Source organism: Mercenaria mercenaria, chromosome 16 (assembly GCF_021730395.1).
Source record: "Mercenaria mercenaria strain notata chromosome 16, MADL_Memer_1, whole genome shotgun sequence".
NCBI classification, from domain to species: domain Eukaryota; kingdom Metazoa; phylum Mollusca; class Bivalvia; order Venerida; family Veneridae; genus Mercenaria; species Mercenaria mercenaria.
The window spans coordinates 33025504-33051418 of NC_069376.1; the positions used below are offsets into that span (position 1 = coordinate 33025504).

The 25915-nt window shown below is 35.6% G+C and overlaps 2 protein-coding genes across 2 annotated transcripts in view; one reads left to right on the forward strand and one right to left on the reverse strand.

Moving 5' to 3' along the window:
- The window catches only part of LOC123540008 (sal-like protein 3), a 174252-nt gene that overhangs the window by 143777 nt on the left and 4560 nt on the right, over positions 1–25915 (forward strand). The gene's annotated exons all lie outside the window — the stretch shown is intronic.
- LOC123541570 (uncharacterized) lies at positions 21118–23683 on the reverse strand. The gene has a single exon (XM_045327134.2). The coding sequence runs from the start codon at positions 23466–23468 to the stop codon at positions 22389–22391; it is 1080 nt and encodes a 359-aa protein (XP_045183069.2). The 5' UTR covers positions 23469–23683; the 3' UTR covers positions 21118–22388.

Genomic DNA, 25915 nt, shown 5'->3' on the forward strand with positions numbered 1-25915 from the left:
TTCTAGTTTGGGTTGTTGTTGTGAGGATGGTTAAAATAAAATCCATATGATTCTGAACTTGTGTAAATGATAAGGCCTGCTATATTAGTTGTATTTAGTCAATGATCTGCTTTCAAGGAGATTAAGGGACCGACCATACGTGCTTTAATTAATGAGTAGATGCCATTGCGTACGATCCGTTTGTTTGGTCCTTATTTAGTTAAGTCATCGTTACAAGGGATTTCAGTAGCTTAAGGTAGTGGATCCCTAATGCTAATCAGCAAACTATGTTTTCTCCGTATGCAATTTCGGAACACTCCGGCTTTTATGGAAAGCCATGTGCACAAGGTCGACATTAAATCTCCCACATTGATTATACGCACGCATTTAATGTACACTATTAAACCTACGTTAAACCTAACCCTTAGTCAGTATGTAGTACACTCAATACGTGCGTTCATCCAATAAAGGCTAGGTATTTTAGCATTATGGGTTTCACCTTTAAAAACAAATTCCTTCAGAAAAGTTCTTGGCATTTTTTATCATCTATAATGTCTAGTGTACCACAGAAAAAAAAGTCCTCAACCCAATTGTAGACCAAAATTGAAAAACAAAATCATCTGTTGTTGACGTCTCATTTCGCAAATTTCAAAATTTAAAAAAAAAAAAAATGTTTTATTGAAAACTTCCATTTTTTACTTAGGTAACAGAGAAATTTTATATTGAAGCCACTATATATCACCAAAAGCATAATCATAACATTTGAGTGCATTAAATTTAACTAATTCTTATCAGAAGTTTATCATAATGCTTATTCATACAAATAACAAGGTTAAAAGTACCCCATCAACCTTGTTTTTTTATGACATTTACATTTGACTTAAAACATTGGTTAAAGAAATTGCTTTAAGTAGTATTAATCACGTTTAAGAAATAATTTATCGCAAAATAGTGTTTTAACACTATTTATGCATGATGGGCGGTTTCAGAGTGTGAAGATTGTACATGACGGAATACTTCAGCTTGTTGTTTTAATTCAACACTATTGATAAGTTCTTTCAAGACAACGCCTTTCCCAATACCATATATTCTTGAAGTTTTATCACAACCTGTGAAAGCATGTACGAATGGTATATAGCGACAATTATCGAGTCTCAAAACTGCTTTCGTTCTCAATATATCCCATATCTTTTCTGTTTTAATATGTTCATTGTGTCAGATTTATAATATATCTTCTGACTATCTTGAACTGCATGGTAGCAGAGAAGAACGAGAATATCAGTGTCCTCACCAACAACAACAACGGGTTTTTCAGCAGCTAAATATACTGCAGTCAGAGCTACCAGAAGATCCGCATCATCAGTAGCATTCTGTATCTCGCAGTTCTTTTGTTTAAGATAATTACCAAGTAAGTCAATGAAGTTTTGCCGTTCTCATTATTAGACAGGAATGTTTCTTTTTTGGTTTGAATGGGGTTCTACTACCAAATTTAATCTTCATACCAATAACTCTCTTTGTCCGCCGAGCATATGTAACATCTTTTATCGAAGGACCCCGTCGAAGATGATATAAGCTTGACCATAATTGTTCTCTACAAAATTCACATATCTAGAACATATTTGGTCAAAAGATTCCCTATAATTCCAAGGTATTCTATGCACTAGAGACCCGCCATCTAAAATATATTATGGATTATCCTCTTGAATACTTGCAACGCCACAAGGACCACCTTCCCAAATTGCATTAACCAATGAAGGTTTCTGTGCTTCTCTCAATAGCCCAGACAAATCGAACAAAGAAGATGGATAAGCGCAAAGTTCATATTCAAATAGTTCTTCAGTATTTTCTAAGGAGCTGTCTCAGACGGCTACTAAACGTTGGAAAAGTAATTGAGGATCCATATGGAGTTCTTCGCCACCAACATTCAAACTGCTTTTTGTACCAAGTGTAACTGCTTGGTTTATACGTTTGAAAATATATTCAAGCACTTTGTGGTTTTCCATTTCATTCACATTTGTTTGACTGATTACTTTCGCTTTGTCTACATTCACATTTGATTCGGCAACAGCACCAGTTTCAATATTCCTTAAACTGGTCTCATCAGAGAAAGAATTTCGCTTGTGGAGGAAATCAGATATGGTGAGACGGTCTGTGTTATCCCTTGCAATTCTAGATTCTGAAGACTCTTTATGTTGTTCACTGCCTTCAAATTTCTGTCCTGTGAACTCCTGAATAGCATTTGTCATATCAGCACACACTGGCATTGAAAGGAGCCATTGAGCACTATGAGCCTCCGACATTCCATGACCACAGGTCATTCCTTTAACAGATTTGACACTTCACATCAGAACCTGTTCTATGATTAAATCGGTAGAAAGACCAGCCCAGTATCTATCGCTACTTAGGACAACATGGTTTCCTGCACTAAAAGGCTGGTGAACATCTGGATTTTTCTCTGTGATTTCAGACATCTTCTGAAGATATATATAGCCAGATTTTAGATAAAGATTGTGGCAAGCTGCTGCAAAATATGGTAGCATTTGCCGCATTGCAATAAGATGGTATTTCCAGTTTCCCATTCTTTCAGCTGCTATAAATCGTTTCAGAATGTCGACCATTTCTACATACTGCAACCAAAGCTGTGCCGTTCTACAGTCGTTAAATGACTTCTTTGCATTTTCATACTTCAAGAGCAGGTCTTTAATAAAACTGTTATTGTGTAGTTGGTTGGGCAATAACTGTTTTGTCATAACCTTTTGAAACAGTTCTTTCACACTGAGTGTCTCTTTTATTGTCAATATTCACAGATTCAGCATTTGTGCTAAATTCATCACCTTGTACGTTATTATTTTCATAGTGGTAGAGGAAGAGCCATTGGGGCTCTTTAGGCATTGTTTCAAACATGGACAAGCACCAGGTAAGAACCACCGACCTTACACAAGCCAGCTTGATCATTTACTCGCATAAAGAATTCTATACCCCATGTGAAGTTTCGAACCCAAGGCAGTGAAGGGCAAGTGACTTAGAACCTACGACCTTAACAGTCTGCCAAGGAAGGCATCACTAAAAGCATAGCGACAATGCAAATCTATGAAAGGAAATTGGGGGTTTAAATGCGTTTAGGGCATGCCAACCTCACACTTACCCTATCTTCAACAAGTTAGACAACTCAATGTAAATAAAATCCCCGCTGAGAAAGGCTCTAACATTAGTGAAAAAAAAAAACAGATAAATAAAGCAAAACATAAAAATAAGGTAAATCTAAGGTATAATTACATCACAGTACTCAACAACTTGTCTGAAGTCAGAGCAACAAGAGCCTAACTTTTAAGGGCACGACTAAGAAAACTGTAAGACAAAAATCAACTCCCTCCGTCTGCTGTATGTAGGATTTAGTAGAAAAGCATCATGGAGTTTTACACTTTATTAGTCATCCCACCATCAAATTGGAAAGCATAGCAATTAACTGTAGAGTGGTCAATCACTAAACATGCACTGTGCTTCACAATTTTCACGTTGTATCCTCTTTTGATAAACTTTTTAACGTATTTTACAAATATTTGCTTAAAATAAGGGCTACCTTGTATGTTTAATTTTCCAAATTTTATATACTACATCTCCATAGTATTCGGGGTTTGTAAGTCCAAGCTTTAAAAGTGTTTTAGGTTCTAATTGTATTTTTCTTACAGTTCCGACGATCTGTAGTAAAATTTACTAAAAGCTTTCCGTAGCTGATGGTAACGGTAACCTTGTTGTAACAATTTCTTGGTGATACGAAGATTTCTGTCAATAAAATGCTCTATCTTTGAGCAAACTCTTGCAAAACAAATACGCTGTGAAATATAGACACTGTAAGATGTTGCTCGAGGGACATCTCCATCAAGACGGGGAAAGTTGACAATTTCAAAATTAAAATCGTCCCTTTTATCATATACATATTTTCGTTTCTAGATTATTATTCACAATTGTTAAATTTAAATCCAAAAATGAAGTATAAGCCTTGTTAAGCTGTAACTCTTTTGGGTAAATATATTTCACCATTTCTGAAAAATATTGGTTGTCCATATTTAAAATATCATCAAGATACCTTGAGGTTCCATTAAAAGCTTCAATAATTTCAAGTTGTGTCTCAGTGGATAAACTAAGCATGAAGTCTCGTTCATAACAGTATAAGAATAAATCAGCAATGAGGGGGCGCAGTTGGTTCCCATCGAGATACCAATTACTTGCCTGTAAGTTTTATTGCCAAATTTGATAAATATATTATCTAGTAGAAACCTTAGCGCTTCATAAACCTGATCACAACTCCATAGGTTGTATCTCTTAAATGCACTGTTAGAAAATAATGCTCTAGTTTCATTGCAAGCCAGATAGTTAACATTTTCTCTTGCAAATGTTTTCTCAATTAAGGCTACTAGTTTGTCTTTACTAAGATTATGTGGTAAATTAGTATAAAGAGTAGAAAAATCATAAGTATTAATAAACTTTGATAATGTGGCAGTTGACCTCAATGTAGTCAACACTGTTTATTTTCCAATACAGGTGAATCCAATATTTGCTTTACAATAGAACTGTGACGGATTATCTTTGAACACCCCTGGACTTATTGGACACAACTGCCACATTATCAAAGTTTATTAGTACTTATCTTCGAACATTTGAAATGTTTCTTCTTTTAGCTTTTTGAAGAACAAAAGCGAACGGCGAATATTGCAAACTCAGTTTAATTGAGCATGTTAAGGTATACAATCAGGGACAACATGGAACGGCCACTTCGACCAAGACAGTGCCTCATTTATATTTCATTGGAAAAGCTTATCATAGCTAAAAGCTAGATGTGTGACCATATGGGCACAGGTGCACCCTCCCTGCTCCCCACTCTGTTCACTGGACATGGTTTTATGAAACAAGTTATAATATCGTTTAAGATGTTTGCAGCTTTATTGTATTTTTCAAATAGTGAAGGGCCAAAACCCTGGCCTAGCAGAGTAAATCCCAAAGAGAAATTCTGATGCAAAGCTTCATAGGCTATAAAAAATCTCTAATATTTTAGGACTCTAGGTCAAGTTAATTTTTACATACTGTGAAATCATTTTTATTCGCGTTGGACAAAATTTTGCGTATTTTGCGCTAGAACCAATGTGCGAATTTAAGACCGCGCTATTATTATTTTTTAATTTACTTTTTCATTTATAAATTGAAAATGCGTGAATTAAAGCCCGCGCGAAACAGTCCCTTTTCATGTTTGTGCGAAATTTCATGCCAGCGAATTTAAATGATTTCACAGTACATTCAACTTTTACTTTTTAACTAAGTCAAGTAAAGTGAACAAGAGGGCCATGAAGGCCCTGTATCGCTCACCTGACCTATTGACCTAAAGATCATCAAGATCAACATTCTTACCAAGTTTCATTAAGATATGGTCATAAATGTAGCCTCTAAAGTGTTAACTAGCTTTTCCTTTGATTTGACCCGGTGACCTAGTTTTTGACACAACATGACCCAGATTCAAACTTGACCTAAAGATCATCAAGATTAACATTCTGATTAAGTTTCATGAAGATACAGTCATAAATGTGGCCTCTAGAGTGTTAACAAGCTTTTCCTTTGATTTGCCCTAGTGACCTAGTTTCTGAATCCCACCTGATCCAGATTTAAAACTGACCTATAGATCATCAAGATTAACATTCTGACCAAGTTTCATTTAGATATGGTCATAAATGTGGCCATTACAGAGTTAACAAGCTTTTACTTTGATTTGACCTGGTGACCTAGTTTTTGACCCCAGATGACCCAATATCAAACTCGTCCAAGATTTTATTGAGTGTAACATTCTGACCAAGTTTCATTAAGATTGGGCCAAGGTTTTGACCTCTAGAGTGTTTACAAGCTTTTCTTTTGATTTAACCTGGTGACCTGGTTTTGATCCCACCTGACCCAGATTTAAACTTGACCTATGGATCATCAAAATTACCATTCTGACTAAGTTTCATTTAGATACATGTATGGTCATAAATGTGGCCTCTAGAGTGTTAACTGGCTTTTCTTTTGATTTGACTAGTGACCTAGTTTTTGACCCTACATAACATAGATTCAAACTGGACCTTGAGATCATCAAGATTAACATTCTGACCAAGTTTCATGAAGATATAGTCATAAATGTGACCTCTACAGTGTTAACAAGCTTTTCCTTTGATTTGACCTGGTGACCTAGTTTTTGACCCCAGATGACCCAATATCAAACTCGTCTAAGAGTTTATTGAGGGTAACATTCTGACCAAGTTTCATTAAGATTAGGTCAAATTGTGACCTCTAGAGTTTTAACAGTCAAATTGTTGACGACGGACGGACGGAAGACGACGGACACAGGGCAATCACAAAAGCTCACCTTGAACACTTCGTGCTCAGGTGAGCTAAAAAGTAACAAAAATCTCAGGGGTAAGGATTCACATGCTGGATAATATTCCTACATCATTTCATGACTCTAAGAGAAAATTATGTAACATACATGTGACACAAACTTTTTGTGTATTTTTACTAAGTCAAAGACCATAAGTACAAACTGGCTGAATGAAATTCCAGACAGAACACTAGGTGCGCAACTGCACACGCTGTACAAAAATTCTCTACTGTTTTATGTGTCGAAGTAAAATACTTCTTTAGATACAAGTGACACAAGCTTGTATCCCATTTATGCATATTTTTGACAATCAAGGGTCAGCTCTAGTCTGACTGATAAAAACCCAAAACAAAATCCGATTTGCACAACTTTACATGCTGAATAATATTCCTATGATGATTCATGACCCTATAAAATATACACTTTTAGATATGTGTGACATAACTATTATGCCTTTTTATGCATATTTCTTTACTGAGAAGGGCAATTAACTCTGGTCTGACTAAGTGTTACCTCTAACAAAACCCTAGATGCAAACCTTCACATGCTAAATAATATTCCTGCAGAGTTTCGTAATACTGGGCCAAATACTTTTTGAGATACAAACTTAGGCTATTTTATGCCTAGTTAAGACTAAATCAGGGGCCCTGTAGCCGAGTGGTTAAGGTCGCTGACTTCAAATCACTTGCCCCTCATCGATGTGGGTTCGAGCCTCACTCAGGGCGTTGAATTCTTCATGTGAGGAAGCCATCCAGCTGGCTTACGGAATGTCGGTGGTTCTACCCAGGTGCCCGCTTGTGATGAAATAATGCACGGAGGGGCACCTGGGGTCTTCCTCCACCATTAAAGCTGGAAAGTCGCCATATGACCTATCTTGTGTCAGTGCGACGTTAAATCCAACCAGAAAAAAAAGACTAAATCAGGGGCCATAAGTCTGGTCTTACTGAGGCATATCTGTAACAAAACTCCCAGATGCAAAATTTCACATGCTAAATAGTATTCCTGCAGACCTTATAATACAGGGTCAATACTTTCTGAGATACAAACTTAGGTCCTTTTATGCCTATTTTAGACTAAATCAGGGACCATAACTCTGGTCTGACTGAGTGATATCTAAAACAAAACCCCCAGATGCAAACCTTCACATGCTAAATAATATTCCTGTAGAGTTTTATTATACTGGTTTTAATACGTTTTGAGATACAAACTTAGGCCCTTTTATGCCTATTTTAGACTAAGTCAACATGCTCAAGGGCCATAACTCTAGTCTGATTATGTGAAATCCAGATTAAAACCCCTGCTGCACTGCTGCCTGATCAGAATAAAAATCATGTGAAGTTTGATGACTCTGTGTCAAACACTTTGAGATATGAATGATAACAAGACGGACATAATGGCCCTATATTGCTCGCCTGTTATCATTGCATCTAAGGACAAGAAGGTCAAAAAACCTTTATCAACATCAACAACAAAGGGAGGAAATTCAACCAAAAAGAAAAAATATTCTTACAAGGTAGAGATATGTCAAAATACACCTAAAAATTGGACGTACCATCCATGTTGTACTACAGAAAAGTAGTCACGGTTTTTTCCCCACGGCCAATAATAAACAAGAGATCACAGAGTGATCTTGGCGCCCACCACTGAGCCATTTTTGAATGTTCTAAATTTCAAGACTAGATCAAGGTCAAAGTTCATTTCGGTACACAAAACTGTGCCTGTGGTCTATGCATGTGGTCCAAATTTGAAGCTGTAGCTTGAGAAATTTGAAAGTAGGTCACTAGATCAATTTCAAGGTCAAAGTTCATTTCTGTATTCAAAACTATGCATGTGCTTCAAATCTGAAGGCTGTAGCTTGAGAAATGTAGATACTAGGTAATCAACAAGGTAAAGTTTCAATTCAGAACACAATACTATGGATGTGGTCCAAATTTGAAGCCTGTAGCTTGAAAATTATGAAAGAAGATCACTTGATCCATCTAAAGGTCAAAGTTCATTTTGATACACAAAACTATGCACGTGTTCCAAATTTGAAGGCTGTAGCTTAAGAATTGTTAAAGTAGGTCATTAAGTCAAAATCAAAGTCAAATTTCAGTTCGGAAAATAAAACTGTCCAAAGGACTTCGGACACTATCATATGCTTCTAGCCTATATTTTGAACGCAAAATTCTCATTAAGTATTTAAATAATACTGAAATCGTTTTGAGTCAATGATAAACCAATGTGTTAGTTAACTTATTACAGCAGAAACTGGTTTGTATCTGTTCCTATTAAGATGTTTTTCTTATTTTATCTAGGCCAGGGTATATTTTCTTGAAAAAATTAAAATGTTTAATTTCTGTAAAGATATAATGTCATCACTTTACGGAAGTTTTACGGTAAATATATGAATTCCAGTCGAATAAAGTGACAATATCTGTTTATTTAAGAAAAAAAGTAACATTTTAAGATTAAAATTCTATCAAAGGCCTGAATGGCCTGAGTCGGCTAATGATTGATGTACTGACAGTATAGTCTACCAGTTTCAGTTTGTTTTTAGTTTTTTTCTTAAAATTTCATAACACAGCTCGATATTTACCCAAAATATTATATCCGGATACGATTACACTTTTCTCCAGTTTGAACAATATATTTTACAAATTGTGATGATACGAAGACATTTAGCAGCAGTTGGCAGTATCTGACTTTGAAGTTTACGGTTAAATTACCTCTTATTTAAATCTTTTCATAAAAAAGTTTTTTCGTTTCGCCAAACATAGACGATCTACTTTCGATTTCAAAAAACTACAAGAAAATACAATTTAATGTTTCGCCGATTTGTTTATTTCTCGAAAAATAAGAATTAAAATCATTTTTAATATCAGTAGTAACTAAACAAACCAGTAAGAGCTTCTTCTTCCGATAATTTATCTGTTTACTGACTGCAAAATTCAACCCACGCAAAGTTTACAGAAATCATACGATGCGTGTTTACGTTCAATGTGGGAGAATTAAGGCTGATCGGCTATGTTACCTAACGCATCCAGACGATTCAGATTTTGTTTTTAAAAAAGCATTGTGTGCGTTTCTGTAATTTTATATACGTTTTTATACGCTTAGAAATTATTAGACATGCGTATTTGCATTATTTCTATACGTAATTTACGCTAATACGCATCTTATCTGGAGCCCTGCAGTGGAACTATTTTTTGTCTTTCGCTGGATGTTACCCAAGCTTTGTAAGCCTGTGCAATTCTTAAAATGCACATTTATGCTTAATGAGTTACATTCGAGAATTGCACAATTACAAGTCATAAATATGACAGATTACATCGTATATTGGTCATAGCAAAGGGAATTGACACAACTTAACTTCATTCATGCAGTGAACTGTTTGAAATTTGAGAAATCTAATGGAACTACATCCCTTCACATGTTATTCGGTCCATTTAGAGAATCATTGGATAGCAAGGACTCGTCAAAAGGCTTTCAGCCTTTAGCCGACTCAATAAATAAATAAAAAATTGGACGATATTTTTGCAAACAACCTGTACTTGATTTATCTATACACTGTTCGTAATGTAAAGTTATTGATGCATTACATGTGTGAATACGTATACATGCATAAGTTAAGTGACCGCTCAGTTTTATAACAGTGGTTCAGGTACATGTAGTTATTTAAGTACAAGTACATGTCTGTATAGTTCTGCTATAACTTATAAGTGATGGCAGATATTTGTGTGCTGTATAACATTAATACTAAGAAAAGGCAGTCATGTTATCAAGGCCGTAGGGTTGGTTCTTGCTTGGGATAAGTACCAGTGGCACAGATAACATTTGAGTCGCGCCATGAGAAAACCAACATAGTGCAATTGCGACCAGCATGGATCTAGACCAGCCTGCGCATCAGCCCAGACTAGTCAGGATCCATGCTGTTCGCTAACGGTTGGTCTAATTCCAATAGGCTTTGAAAGCGAACAACTTGGATCCCAACCAGACTGCGCCGATGCGCAGGCTGGTCTGGATCCATGCTGGTCGCAAAGCTACTATGTTGGTTTTCTCATGGCACGGCTCATTTTGCTTAAATATGTAATAAAAATGTATCCGAAATGACAGTTCTTTGTGGGGCTTGCCTAAGGAAGTGGTATCGGAAAAAGTTAAATCGGGATAAGTCTGACAACAACCAATCTAAAGATACTGTTGTCTAATCAGGGCTGAAGTTGTTAGCAAAACACATTCGAAATGTGTCATTTGTAGGGCTAAAGTAGAAGCAGGTCGCTGCATAAAAAATCCACCTGAAACTCGGCTGGACCTTTTAGTTCGTTTTCGCGTCTAGCCGTATTTATATATGCCATCTGCATTGAAAGCGACTTGACACATCACTTTCGTGGCATCACACTGAATGTGAAACCGTCACTGATATGACCTGCCATGAAGCTACTGTTCTTGACCTATGCATCACAGGCATATCAATGCCAAGCGTTATTTCTGTTGGATAGACTATAGTCAGGATCAGATTAACTGCTGTGCACAGTGCAAATAACGCCTCTGGTGTTTAGGCCTAGTCCGCCGCAAAGAACAGTCTTCAGTTCAGTTTTTACAGAAGGAAGAACATGAAGTGATGAATGCGTGTGACATTTAGTATGTGTCTAAAAGAAATAAATATAAACGCACAGAAGATGAAAAAATAAAGGAATGAAAAATATAGAAGAAATACAAAAAAAAAATAATAAAAACAAAATGGAAAACAAATTACATCCTCATCGCTAGTGGTGTGCGTCGCGAGGGGGGCATGCAAGTATGTTAAAGCACATATTTGCCAATCTACTGCAGCAAACAACCAGGATAAGCCAATGAATATTTAACCCAACGAATAATAATGAATTCACAGTATTTGCTTCTCTCACTACTATAAATGTATAACATGCCTATGTGTACCCTTTCAAACATTTATATAGTATTTGAGTTACAAACAGATGTAAAAATATGTGACTATCAATTTATTAAAAATGAATATAACAAGAGCTGTCTCCATAGGATGACACATGCCCCCGATGGCACTTCGAATGAATAGTTATGGCCGATGTTAGAGTTTAGGACCTTTGACCTACGGACCTGGGTCTTGCGCGCGACACGTCGTCTTACTGTGGTACACATTCATGCCCAATAATTTTAAAATCCATGCATGAATGACAAAGATATGGACCGGACATGCCCATCAATGCATTATCATGAAATATGACCTTTAACGTCTAAGTGTGACCTTGACCTTTGAGCTACGGACCTGGGTCTTGCGCGCAACACGTCGTCTTACTGTGGTACACATTCATGCCAAGTTATTTGAAAATCAATCCATGGATGACAAAGATATGGACCGGACACGAATACACTATCATGAAAAATGACCTTTAACGTCTAAGTGTGACCTTGACCTTTGAGCTACGGACCTGGGTCTTGCGCGCGACACGTCCTCTTACTGTGGTACACATTCATGCCAAGTTATTTGAAAATCCATCCATGGATGACAAAGATATGGACTTGACACGAATGCACTATCATGAAAAATGACCTTTAACGTCTAAGTGTGACCTTGACCTCTGAGCTACGGACCTGGGTCTTGCGCGCAACAAGTCGTCTTACTGTGGTTCACATTCAGGCCAAGTTATTTGAAAATCCATCCATGGATGACAAAGATATGGACCGGACACGAATGCACTATCATGAAAAATGACCTTTAACGTCTGTGACCTTGACCTTTGAGCTACGGACCTGGGTCTTGCGCGCGACACATCGTCTTACTGTGGTACACATTCATGCCAAGTTATTTGAAAATCCATCCATTGATGACAAAGATATGGACTGGACACGAAAATTGCGGACAGACTGACAGATGGTTCAAAAACTATATGCCTCCTTTCAGGGGCATAAAAAGTATTGGTTCCTTTATATTTGGGAACACCCTGTGGTTATATTTTTTGTTTAAAAGTACTTTTCCACCCCTTGCATCAACACAATAGTTATAGAAAATGTGTATAATTAATATCTACATATGCTGGCCAAATATGGTTTTGATGCACAGGTGGGAACAATGTTGTATAAAGCAAAACACTTTTTATATCTATATAACAGGGTACGTAATTCTATTTAGAACAAAAATCACCGTTTTATGAAACAAATATTGAAAATTTGACTTTAAGAAATAATCTCAAATATGTATTTTGATGGCATATATAATTAAATACTTATTTCTTAGTGGTTTATTTTTCACTCTTGGAGTAGGCAAATTCATATAGAAAGTGTCTGAAGTCCTTTGAAGCCTGTACCTTCAAAAATGTGAAAGTAGGTCACTAGGTCAATGTCAAGGTCAAAGTTTATTTCTGTACACAAACCTATGCTTGTGGTCCAAATTTGAAGGTTGTAGCTACAGAAATGTGGAAGTAGGTCACTAGGTCAAAATCAAGGTCAGTTTATTTCTGAACACAAACCTATACTTGTGGTCTAAATTTGAAGGCTGTAGCTACAGAAATGTGAAAGTGGGTCACTATGTCAAAATCAAGGTCAAATTTCAATTCGGAACACAAAACTATACATGTGGTCCAAATTTGAAGCCTGTACCTTCAAAAATGTGAAAATAGGTCACTAGGTCAATGTCAAGTCAAAGTTTATTTCTGTACACAAACCTATGCTTGTGGTCCAAATTTGAAGGCCGTAGCTACAGAAATGTGAAAGTAGGTCACTAGGTCAAAATCAAGGTCAAATTTCATTTCGGAACATAAAACTATGCATGTGGTCCAAATTAAATTTGGAAGTAGGTCACAAGGTGGCCATAACTCTGGAACCAATAACGGGATCTGGCCAGTTCAAGTAAGAAACCATGATCTTATGGTGATACAAGTTGTGTGCAAGTTTGGTAAAAATCAAACCATAAATAAAGCTGCTATTGTGCAGACAAGGTCAAAATAGCTAATTCTGGCCCTTTCAGGAGCCATAATTCTGGAACCCATTAAGGGGTCTGGCCAGTTCAAGAAAGGAACCAAGATCTTATGGTGATACAAGTTGTGTGCAAGTTGGGTTAAAATAAAATCATAAATGAAACGAGATGCTTTTGAGAAAAGCACGTCTCCCACAACTGCCTTATCATCTAAATAGTAAGTCAGTCTTTATATACTGTTTACTTAATCCACATGTGCATGTGCTTTCTTGACACCAAAAGGACACCTATACTACTAGTAGTATAGGCGCCGGTTTAGGGGTAAAACTGCGCAAGAAATCCGAGTGTTTTTGATAAATCAAGGGCCATAATTCCGAAGTGCCTAGGCCGATTTGGCTAGTTATCGAACCTGGCCAAGCACTTATTGACAGACACATTTTATTGAAGTTTGGTGAGGAAGTGCAGAAAGCTTTGTGACAGACAGACAGACAGACAGACTGGAGTAAATCAATATGTCTCCCACACCACTGTGTGGTGGAAGACATAACTAATATCATGCAGACAAGAAATTGTTGACGGACGCATGGACGGATGGGCGACGGTTGATCACAAAAGCTCACCTTGTCGTTATGTGACAGGTGAGCTAAAAATTGGGATGGATGAACAGACGGAAGGACGAGGGTAAATCTAAGTGCATCCCCCTTTTCAAACAAGGCAGTCTGAAAGACATCTTAATCCCCCGCCACTTTTATGGATAGCGAAAGAGTAAACCTTTGACCAATTGCTGTGACTTCGACCTTGAACTGACATGGCTGACTCACGAATTCCACAAATCATCTTTATGAGGTGATCATTTGACCCAAATTTCATGAAAATCCTTCAAGGGGTTTAGGAGATACATTGCTCAAACCTTTGACCTTGAGTTGTGACCTTGACCCTGAGTTGACATGGCTGACTCATGAGTTCTTGATGTGGTGACCATTTATACCAAGTTTAATGAAAATCCTTCAAGGGGTTTAGTAGATACAGAGTGGACACAAAATGGAAGGCTCAAACCTTTGACCTTGAGTTGTGACCTTGAACTTGAGCCGACAAGGCTATATCATGAGTTCTGCCCATCTTCTTGATGAGGTGATCATTTAACCCAAGTTTCATGAAAATCCTTCAAGGGGTTTAGGAGATATGGAGCGGAAACGAAGTGTTACGGACAGACGGAAGGACGGATGGAGACCATTCCTATAACCCCTCCCACCACACGTGGCGGGGGATTAAAAAATGAGGGCACAACCTGAACAGGTTAAAAAATATGCGATTCTGCATACCGATAATGAGATCTAATGCTATGCTATTAATTGCGTACGCAATCTTGTCAACTTCGGGCACAAACTACATAGGGGCTTTCCGTGCTTTTCTTGGGCGGGACTACAAATTCTTCTGCAGATAATTATATGACATGACAATGAATGCTTGAGATTTAATGCTATCTAGTTTTATAACCCCAAACACACGTTAAGTTTCAATTTAATACCTGCATTAGTTTTGGAGAGTAACAAAATACTTGTCAGAGTTATAGACTTGACCAAGTGAGGTTGGTTATTGACCTTGAAAAAGAAAAAATATTTTTCAAATCTTTATGCCTTTAAATGAATGCCATATGTTCTTTGCATGCAAAATTAACTAAGTGTGCGGCCGACGGACATGATGAGTAGAATTGCTAGGCTAGATAACAGTCGAGTTAGCAAGAGCTGCACAGGAGACAGCGCGCTCAACTATTTCGATGCTGGATAGTGAAACTGGGCACATCTGAGGAAACTAGAGCTGTCACTGGAGTGTTTAATGACTCCAATTGTGGATGAAGATATTGCACAATAGCCTGCGTCTATGTCAGAAATATCAACTTAAAGTAATAAGAGAGGTAAAGATAAAATGTATCAAAACACTATATAAGTATATCCTAAGAAAAATGGAGCATAATTCATTAAATATTGGTGCCAGAGTTATGCACCTTGTGTCATAGTATGTGGGTGATGATGTTGAACAACTATTTTAAGTTTGAATCAAATCCATTCAGTAATAACAGAGACAGAGTGAAAGTGCATCAAAACTTTAACCTAAAATTCTAAGTAAAAAGGGGGAATATTTAATGAAAAATTGGTGCCAGAGTTATGCACCTTGCGTCATATGGTGTGGGTGATGATGTTGAACAACTATATTATGTTTGAATCAAATCCATTCAGTAATAACAGAGACAGAGTGAAAGTGCATCAAAACTTTAACCTAAAATTCAAAGTAAAAAGGGGAAATAATTCAAGAAAAAATGGTGCCAGGGTTATGCACCTTGTGTCATATGATAAGGGTAATGATGTTGAACAATTGTTTAAGTTTGAATCAAATCCATTCAGTAATAACAGAGATAGAGTGAAAGTGCATCAAAACTTTAACCCGAAAATTTAAGTGAAAAGGGGAGATAATTCATGAAATATTGGTGCCAGAGTTATGGCCCTTATGTCAGATGATGTGGATGATGATGAGGAATAAGTATTTAAAGTTTGAATCAAATCCATCAAGTAATTACAGAGATAAGTTGAAACAAGAGGGTCATGATGACCCTGGATCGCTCACCAGAGTAATATGTTTCAAATGTCAAACTGATGATTTTTAGAAATTTTTTGGAAAATTTTCCCATGTACAATCAAGTAACCCCTGGGGCGGGGCCAATTTTACCCCGGGGGTCATGATTTGAATAAAGTTTGTAGAAGTCGACTAGGCAATATAAAATATCGAATATCTAAGATCTAGGCCTTCTGGTTTATTTTAAGCAAATTTATGAAGATTTCCCAATGTACAATAAAGTAAACCCTGGGGCTGGGTCAATTTGACCCTGGGGGGTCAAGATTTGAACAAATTTTGTAGAGGTCCACTAGGCAATGCTACATGTCGAATATCTAAGCTCTAGGCCTTCTGGTTTATTTTCAGAAAATATTGAAGATTTTTCTATGTACAATCAAGTAACCCCATGGGGCGGGACCAATTTGACCCCGGGGGTCATGATTTGAAGAAATTTTGTAGAGGTCTACTAGGCAATGCTACATGTCAAATATCTAAGACCTAGGCCTTCTGGTTTATTTGTAGAAATTTTTTGAAGATTTTCCTATGTAAAATCAAGTGACCCCTGGGGCTGGGTCAATTTTGACCCTGGGGTCATGATTTGAATAAATGTTGTAGAGGTCCACTAGGCAATGCTACATGTGAAATATCTAAGCTCTAGGCCTTCTGGTTTATTTTAAGAAAATTTTTGAAGATTTTCGTATGTAAAATCAAGCGACCCCTAGGGCCGGTCAATTTTGACCCCGGGGGTCATGATTTGAACAACTTTAGTAGAGGTCCACTAGGCAATGCTACATGTCAAATATCTAAGCTCCTGGGCTTCTGCTTTTTGAGAAGAAGATTTTTTAAAGTTTTCCTATGTAAAAGCAAGTGACCCCTGGGGCGGGGTCAATTTTGACCCCGGGGGTCTGATTTGAACAAATTTTGTAGAGGTCCACTAGGCAATGCTACATGTGAAATACCTAAGACCTAGGCCTTCTGCTTTATTTTTAGAAATTTTTTGAAGATTTTCCTATGTAAAATCAAGTGACCCCTGGGGCGGGGTCAATTTTGACCCTGGGGTCATGATTTGAACAACTTTAGTAGAGGTCCATTAGGCAATGCTACATGTCAAATATCTAAGGTCTAGGGCTTCTGGTTTTCGAGAAGAAGATTTTTTAAGATTTTTCTATGTAAAAATCAAGTGACCCCTGGGGCGGGGTCAATTTTGACCCCAGGGTCATGATTTGAACAAACTTGGTAGAGGTCCACTAGGCAATGCTTCACACCAAATATCTAAGCTCTAGGGCTTCTGGTTTTTGAGAAGAAGATTTTTAAAGTTTTTCCTTTCGGTTGCCATGGCAACCAGAGTTCTGCATGGAATTCGATTCTTTGAACAATTTTTAGAGAAGACCATCCAAGGAACATCCCTGTGAAGTTTCATCAAAATTGGCCTGTTGGTTTAGGAGGAGATGTTGTTTAAAGGAAAGTGTGGACGGACGGACGGACGACGGACGGACGGACGACGGACGGACGGACGGACGGACGGACGGACGCCGGACGGTGAGCGATCACAATAGCTCACCCTGAGCACTTTGTGCTCTGGTGAGCTAAAAAGAGAAAGTGTAAAAAAAACTTTAACCAAGGTGGGGACGCGGATAGACGCCGACGCCGGGTCGAGTTGGATAGCTCTCCTTATACTTTGTATAGTCAAGCTAAAAATGACAAAATGTCATGAATGGTAATAATAAAATTCATACATACTTATTATCATGTTATTGTAAAGGTCGACAGGAAAATTTCAGGAAAAAATATAATAGTTAATATGATAGCGCTCTGAAAAACTATTTCTTTTTAAGGATAAAAGAAATCTGACACTTAACTACTGAAAGAGTGCACAGGGGACATTTATAGATGTATAAACTTTCATCAAGATCCTGAGAAAGTTGATTTACTAAACAAACAATCTCACAGTGTCTTCAAAGCTGAAAGGTTTAAGGTCTTAGAAAAATATTTGGACATCAGAAAAGTAATGTGGTTATAAAGTTTTAGTGCTCAACATTTAAATTCAGTATTTTTGCACTATTTCTGTGAAGGGAGTTAAATAGCAAGATGTGAAATATGGTGAAAATAAGATATAGTTTATTAACTTTTTTTTTTGCTTTAAACATGTTAAATGTGCAGAGTTTAAGTTACATAAAGAATTAAAGCTACAACAATAAAGCCTGGTTTGAAAAAATAACACACCAAACTTTGAAAACTATCCTGAATGTAAAATTTCACACTTCATGGGGTGCACAGGGGACAAAATTGGCTATATAATTTAATATAACTTAACCACTGCTTGAACTGCTGATATTGTTCACTGTGTGTCAAATTTATTGCCTACACTGATTTGGATATAAATTATCAAAAAAAAAAAAAATCTGTCTAAAACGGAACTGAATTCAAACAAGGCAAGAGAGAAAAAAGCCTCATTATTTTGAAAACCATGATCAAATTTAAATCTAACAAATCATTTTGTAAATCAGTCAGGGGTGTAACTGTTTTAAGTTATGTAACCTATTTCAGTTTTTTTTCAAGCACTTTATAACCTGTATTAGTTATAAACTATAAGTTAACTCAGGTAATTTATTAAAAAAAAAGTATTTTTGCTGTTCTCACAAAGTGACCTATACAGTGAAATAAGTAGCAATCTGTGGTTAATCAAATTCTCTTTTACAATGTAGTCGGATCCTGACCTGATAAGCATAATGGGACGCTAAGAGTTTTATAGCTTTAAACCTTTTGGTAAAACTTTATCAGCCTTGCCTAAAAATTTTTACTGCATAGCTGGAAAGATAAGAGTTCAAGGATTCAGGAAATAATTGCATTAGTTACATTCAAAATGAGGAATTGGCACAGGAGGGCATTGTAATATTTTATGATAACTGAAACAAGTTATGAAAATATAAGCAATAACTCAAATGGGTTATAAACTGTTGTTACTTAAAACAGTTACACCCCTGACTGTTAATAGTTCTGAAGGAAAGCAGCAGGAAAATATTTGTTGTTGCATAGTATACTTGGTATATGTAAAATTATTTTATTTGTCACTCAACAAAATCAACCTCAATGGATAAGAAACCATTTATTTCAAGATACTTCATCTTACAAGTCTGTATATACAGAACAATTAGAAATTTATCTGTTATCAGTTGGGCTTTAATCATGTATATGTTTTATATTTATATCATAGCAAATAAATATTTCATCATAATGAAACCCAAATATGAACACTGGACATGTTGAAAACTTATGAAATACAAATGTATGTTTCCATAGACACAATGCAATATCTGGTCCAAAGCAAAAAAGAATAATTCAATTTCACTATGTAGAAAACTTTGGCTTGTTAGCCAAAAATACTGCCGCAATCTGCACTTTATCATCCCTAGTGAAACCTTTTCGTGGATCTAGAATATTGGTCATTGTTAAACTGTGTTGAAATCCCCAATTGCAATCTGACACTGGGTTATCACTTGTAAAAGTATTTTCTAATGGATAACTAAGGTCTTTTGATCGTGAATTTTTTAGAATCAGTCTTCCTTTAACTTTGCAAGACCATTTTTGTTTATTCTCTGAAGGCTGCTTCATCTTTAAAAATATCGCAAGTCTGGTCTCGCTATTTCTTCCAAAGAATTTCACACATGCAGAAAAGTCAAATCCCCAAAGCTTTACTACATGACTGAAGTGTAGAACATTTTGTTTAGCAGAAATATCATTAACTTCAAAGTCAATAATTGCACCCTTTGCTTCTGGAAAATCTTTAAATTTCGCAGCTCTGTCAGCTTGATCCATTCCTCTGTCAATGTAGTCTTTCACAAGGTCGAGCTGCTGCCGTCTTATGATCTGTTTATATAATTCAAACAATGTGTCTTTATTAGTATAACCTAAGCAAAAAGTGGCATACTTCATTAAATATTGGTGCCAGAGTTATGCACCTTGTCTCATATGGTGTGGGTGATGATGTTGAACAACTATTTTAAGTTTGAATCAAATCCATTCAGTAATAACAGAGACAGAGTGAAAGTGCATGAAAACTTTAACCTAAAATTCTAAGTAAAAAGGGGGAATAATTAATGAAAACTTGGTGCCAGAGTTATGCACCTTGCGTCATATGGTGTGGGTGATGATGTTGAACAACTGTTTAAGTTTGAATCAAATCCATTCAGTAATAACAGAGACAGAGTGAAAGTGCATCAAAACTTTAACCAAAATTCAAAATAAAAAGGGGAAATAATTCATGAAAAATTGGTCCTAGAGTTATGCACCTTGTGTCATATGATGTGGGTAATGATGTTAAACAACTGTTTAAGTTTGAATTGAATCAATTCAGTAATAACAGAGACAGAGTGAAAGTGCATAAAACTTTAACCTGAAACTCTAAGTAAAAAGGGGAATAATTCATGAAAAATTGTGCCAGAGTTAAGCATCTTGTGTCATATGATGTGGGTGATGATGCTGAACAATTATTTTAAGTCTGAATCAAATCCATTCAGTAATAACAGAGGTAGAGTGAAAGTGCACCAAAACTTTAACCTGAAATTCTAAGTAAAAAGGGGGAATAATTCATGAAATATTGGTGCCAGAATTATGGCCCTTATGTCAGATGATGTGGATGATGATGAGGAATAAGTATTTCAAGTTTGAATCAAATCCATCAAGTAATTACAGAGATAAGTTGAAAAAAAGAGAAAGTGTAAAAAATCTTTAACCAAGGTGGGGATGCGGAAAGATGCCGACGCTGGGTCGAGTAGGATAGCTCTCCTTAATTGTTCCTATAGTCGAGCTAAAAATGACAAAATGTCATGAATGGTAATAATAAAATTCATACATACTTATTATCATGTTACTGTAAAGGTCGACAGGAAAATTTCAGGAAAAAATATAATAGTTAATATGATAGCGCTCTGAAAAACTATTTCTTTTTAAGGATAAAAGAAATCTGATACTTAACTACTGTAAGAGTGCACAGGGGACATTTATAGGTGTATAAACGTTCATCAAGATTCTGAGAAAGTTGATTTACTAAACAAACAATCTCATAGTGTCTTCAAAGCTGAAAGGTTTAAGGTCTTAGAAAAATATTTGGACATTAGAAAAGTAATGGGGTTATAAAGTTTTAGTACTCAACATTTAAATTCAGTATTTTTGCACTATTTTTTGTGAAGGGAGTTATATAGCAAGATGTGAAATATGGTGAGAATAAGATATAGTTTATTATTTTTTTTTCTCTTTGCTTTAAAAATGTTAAATGTGCAGAGTTTAAGTTACATAAAGAAATCAAAGCTACAACAATAAAGCCTGGTTTGAAAAAATAACACACCGAACTTTGAAAACTATCCTGAATGTAAAATTTCACACTTCATGGTGTGCACAGGGGACAAAATTGGCTATATACTAAGTAATTTAATATAACTTAACAACTGCTTGAACTGCTGAAATTGTTCACTGTGTGTCAAATTTATTGCCTACACTGATTTGGATATAAATCACCAAAAAATAACCTGTCTAAAACGGAACTGAATTCAAACAAGGCGAGAGAGAAAAAAGCCTCATTACTTTGAAAACCATGATCAAATCTATTACAAATCATTTTGTAAATCAGTCAGGGGTGTAACTGTTTTAAGTTACGTAACCTATTTCAGTTTGTTTTTTCAAGCACTTTATAACCTGTATTAGTTATAAACTATAAGTTAACTCAGGTAAGTTATTAAAAAAAAAGTCTTATTGCTGTTCTCACAAAGTGACCTATACAGTGAAATAAGTAGCAATCTGTGGTTAATCAAATTCTCTTTTAGTCGGATCATGACCTGATAAGCATAATGAGATGCTAAGAGTTTTATAGCTTTAAACCTTTTGGTAAAACTTCATCAGCCTTGCCTAAAAACTTTTACTGCATAGCTGGAAAGATAAGAGTTTAAGGATTCAGGAAATAATTGCATTAGTCACATTTACAATGAGGAATTGGCACAGGAGGGTGTTGTAATATTTTATGATAACTGAAACAAGTTATGAAAATATAAGCAATAACTCAAATGGGTTATAAACTGCGATAACTTGAAACAGTTACACCCCTGACTGTAAATAGTTCTGAAGGAAAGCAGCAGGAAAATATTTGTTGTTGCATAGTATACTTGGTATATGTAAAACTATTTTATTTGTCACTCAACAAAATCAACCTCAATGGATAAGAAATCATTTATTTCAAGATACTTCATCTTACAAATCTGTATATACAGAACAATTAGAAATTTATCTGTTATCAGTTGGGCTTTAACCATGTATATGTTTTATTTTTATATCATAGCAAATAAATATTTCATCATAATGAAACCCACATATGAACACTGGACATGCTGAAAACTTATGATCAGAAATACAAATGTATGTTTCCATTGACACACTGCAATATCTGGTCCAAGTCATAACCAAATAATTCAATTTCACTATGTAGAAAACTTTGGCTTGTTAGCCAAAAATACTGCCGCAATCTGTACTAAACTTTGGCTTGTTAGCCAAAAATACTGCTGCAATCTGTACTTTATCATCCCTAATGAAACCTTTTCGTGGATCTAGAATATTGGTCATTGCTAAAATGTGATGAAATCCCCAATCTGACACTGAGTTATCACTTGTAAAAGTATTTTCTAATGGAAAACTATGGTCTTTTGACCGTGAATTTTTTAGAATCAGTCTTCCTTTAACTTTGCAAGACCATTTTTGTTTATTCTCTGAAGGCTGCTTCATCTTTAAATATATCGCAAGTCTCGTCTCGCTATTTATTCCAAAAAATTTCACACATGCAGAAAAGTCAAATCCCCAAAGCTTTACTACATGACTGAAGTGTAGAACATCACTTCTGGTCTTTTGTTTAGCAGAAATATCATCAACTTCAAAATCAATAATTGCACCCTTTGCTTCTGCAAAATCTTTAAATTTCGCAGCTCTATCAGCTTGATCCATTCCTCTGTCAATGTAGTCTTTCACAAGTTCGAGCTGTTGCCGTCTTATGATCTGTTTATATAATTCAAACAATGTGTCTTTATTCAATGGGTCAATTTCCACATCAATCAGTTCTATAGGATCTTTACTATTAAGAGTATCTACACATATAGCTTTGATACCATTCAGTTGATAGCGCTCTGAAACAGCTAAACATTTCAGAACGTCTTGTGTAGTTCTTGTTTCTTTGCCAACATACTGACATAAAAACTTTGTACATTTTTTCTTAAGTTTCTCGACTTGATATTCATCAGCTAGTGAAAGCAACTGAAAAACATTTTCCTCTGTTATGCTTCCTTTTGAACCTGGGTAGATACATCTTAAAAATTCCAGAAAACTTTTGAATTCTTTCCCTGGTAATTCTACTTCCGCCTTGTCTTTTTCGCTGAACGGAGATGAAAACATCGCGTCAAACACTGGTGAAGTGTACGATAAAACGTTTTTCGCTACATGTAACTTTTTTCCTTCAACAAGGAGAGCCACATCCTCTTTCCATGTCTTTTTTGAAAAGTCTGTATCATTAGTTGTTCTACTTTCATTTTCCATTGTAAATTATATGTAATTTTTTTTTCTGGTATTTGCTCTGAAATCTTTCGAATAACCTAGGAATGTGTATTATTTCAGACTGCTTCTGTATTTCGACCAGCCACGTTATAAATCACAGATATAAATCATTTACCAACAGTAAATTACCCTTTTTAAGATTATTTGCGTATAATTTGGGGTGCTATCGTACAAATGGCGTTTAATGCTCTAAGGGAGATTATTTCAGTATATCTTATGCAATAGAGGCTTTATGTTACGCGCATATAGCCAATCTGCGCATTTGGTAAATCGCGCAGCGCAAATAACCAATTTGTTATCTGCGCAACGATTTGTAAATCGGGCAACCTTATATATTTCTTATATGCTCAGGGCAACTGTCTTGCGCGTTTGGTAAATGAGTCTGCGCTTTTAACATATGGATGATATCTCCCGATAAAATTGAATATCATTAGAGTGTTAGACTTGTAGGCCTACATAAAATTGTAAAACTGACGGTGATCAGGCACGCGTAAAGGTGTGAATTTGAAAAGAAAAGGAAAAACATTTTTTAAAGTAAATGAGCGTATTTATGCGGTAATTTCAACGAGATTCTCACGTCCCTGGTAGTTTACATTCTCGCATACCAGCGGTCTACCGTGGTTCCCCGGATGTTCGTCTCGGGATTTTGACGAACATCTGATGGATGAGAATGGTAGTTTATGGCCTATAAATTTCTGTTGACGACGGTATTAAGAGTCATTTGTCATAGGTGTTAAAAAACATAAAATGATACAAAATATCCCATGTATATTTAATAACACAAGTATTTTTTTATTTATTTTTATACTTTTTTTAGCTTTTAAACGCCGTAGCCTGTACGGGATGTCGATCCTGCGCTAATAGAAAATCTGGAAATTACTCTGATAATATGCATATCTGCCATAAACCATACTAACTTTTACATTGTTTAACAATTACAGACTGATATTGCAAATCTTGGTTTTAAAAATGTGTCATAAATTTATTTCAACATCATTAAATTCATGGGAGTCGGTCACCTGGTTTCAATACCTGCAATATGATACAATATGCAATAAAACTCAAACATGCGTGAAGGTGTGATTTCCTTCGGAAAGCCACATCGTCCTCTCTATTCTTTTTATAACTAAAGTATTTTACTTCATTCGATCACACGCAGTCATTTCATACCGAATACAGAACATAAAGGAGACTTAATTACATAACAGACTGAATGGCCACACACTTACCACATTTCACCATATCGCTTTTCTTTTTATCATATTGAAAAAGCGCAATTCTTTTTACCGACGTGAGCATATCTCTTGACATGGCCAAGATTAAAAATAAAACAAAAATAAGCAGAATTAAAAGACGAACTTACAGATCTTTTATACTTATATAATTGTTTAATGTTTTATAGTGAGATAAATAGAATGAATAACTAATAAAATTCCTCAAAATGTGAACGAAATTTTACATTTTGTAGGTGTGCAAGATGTGTGTCCTGCGCTAATAGAAGTCTGAAAATTACTCCAATAACTTGAATATCTTTTATAAACCATTTTAACTTTTACTTCGTTTTTCGATTACAATCTAAAAATATAGCTTTTGAAAATCTGAATATAATGTTTCATCCGTAGCCTGCGCGGGATGTTGTTCCTGTGCTAATAGCAATTTCTGAACTGACGTTGATCTTTCAAACATATTTCAATTCTAAAAGATACTATTTATGTAACTTCATAAAAATGTTTTCGGAGTAGAAAAAAAAAATAGAAAGAAGCGTGATTTCCGTCATAACGAGGAAAAACCCTATAGTTTTAGTCTGTAATCGTAAATCAAAGTAAAAGTTAATATGATTTATAAAAGATATTCAAGTTATCAGAGTAATTTCCAGATTTATTATTAGCGCAGACACACATCTTGCGCAGATAAAAATGTAATATTTCGTTCTCGTTATGACAGAAATCACTCTTTTTCTATTCATTTTTCTACAGTATTCATTTGAAAGTTACATAAATAGTATGTTTTATGAATGAAATATATCTGAAATACAGTGTAATTTCAAACTTTGCTATTAGCGCAGGACCGACCTGCCACGCAAGTTACAGGTGTAACATTATAGATTCATTTTGATTTGTAAAAAAACCCTAAAGTTTTAGTCTGTAATCGTAAATCAAAGTAAAAGTTAATATGATTTATAAAAGATATTCAAGTTATCAGAGTAATTTCCAGAATTATTGTTAGCGCAGACACACATCTTGCGCAGATAAAAAATGTAATATTTCGTTCTCGTTATGACAGAAATCACTCTTTTTCTATTCATTTTTCTACAGTACTCATTTGAAAGTTACATAAATAGTATGTTTTATGAATGAAATATATCTGAAATACAGTGTAATTTCAAACTTTGCTATTAGCGCAGGACCGACCTGCCACGCAAGTTACAG

What these genes read in the sequence shown, in the direction of transcription:
- LOC123541570 (XM_045327134.2), bottom strand. Translation starts at nt 23,468, where the DNA reads ATGGAAAATGAAAGTAGAACAACTAATGATACAGACTTTTCAAAAAAG.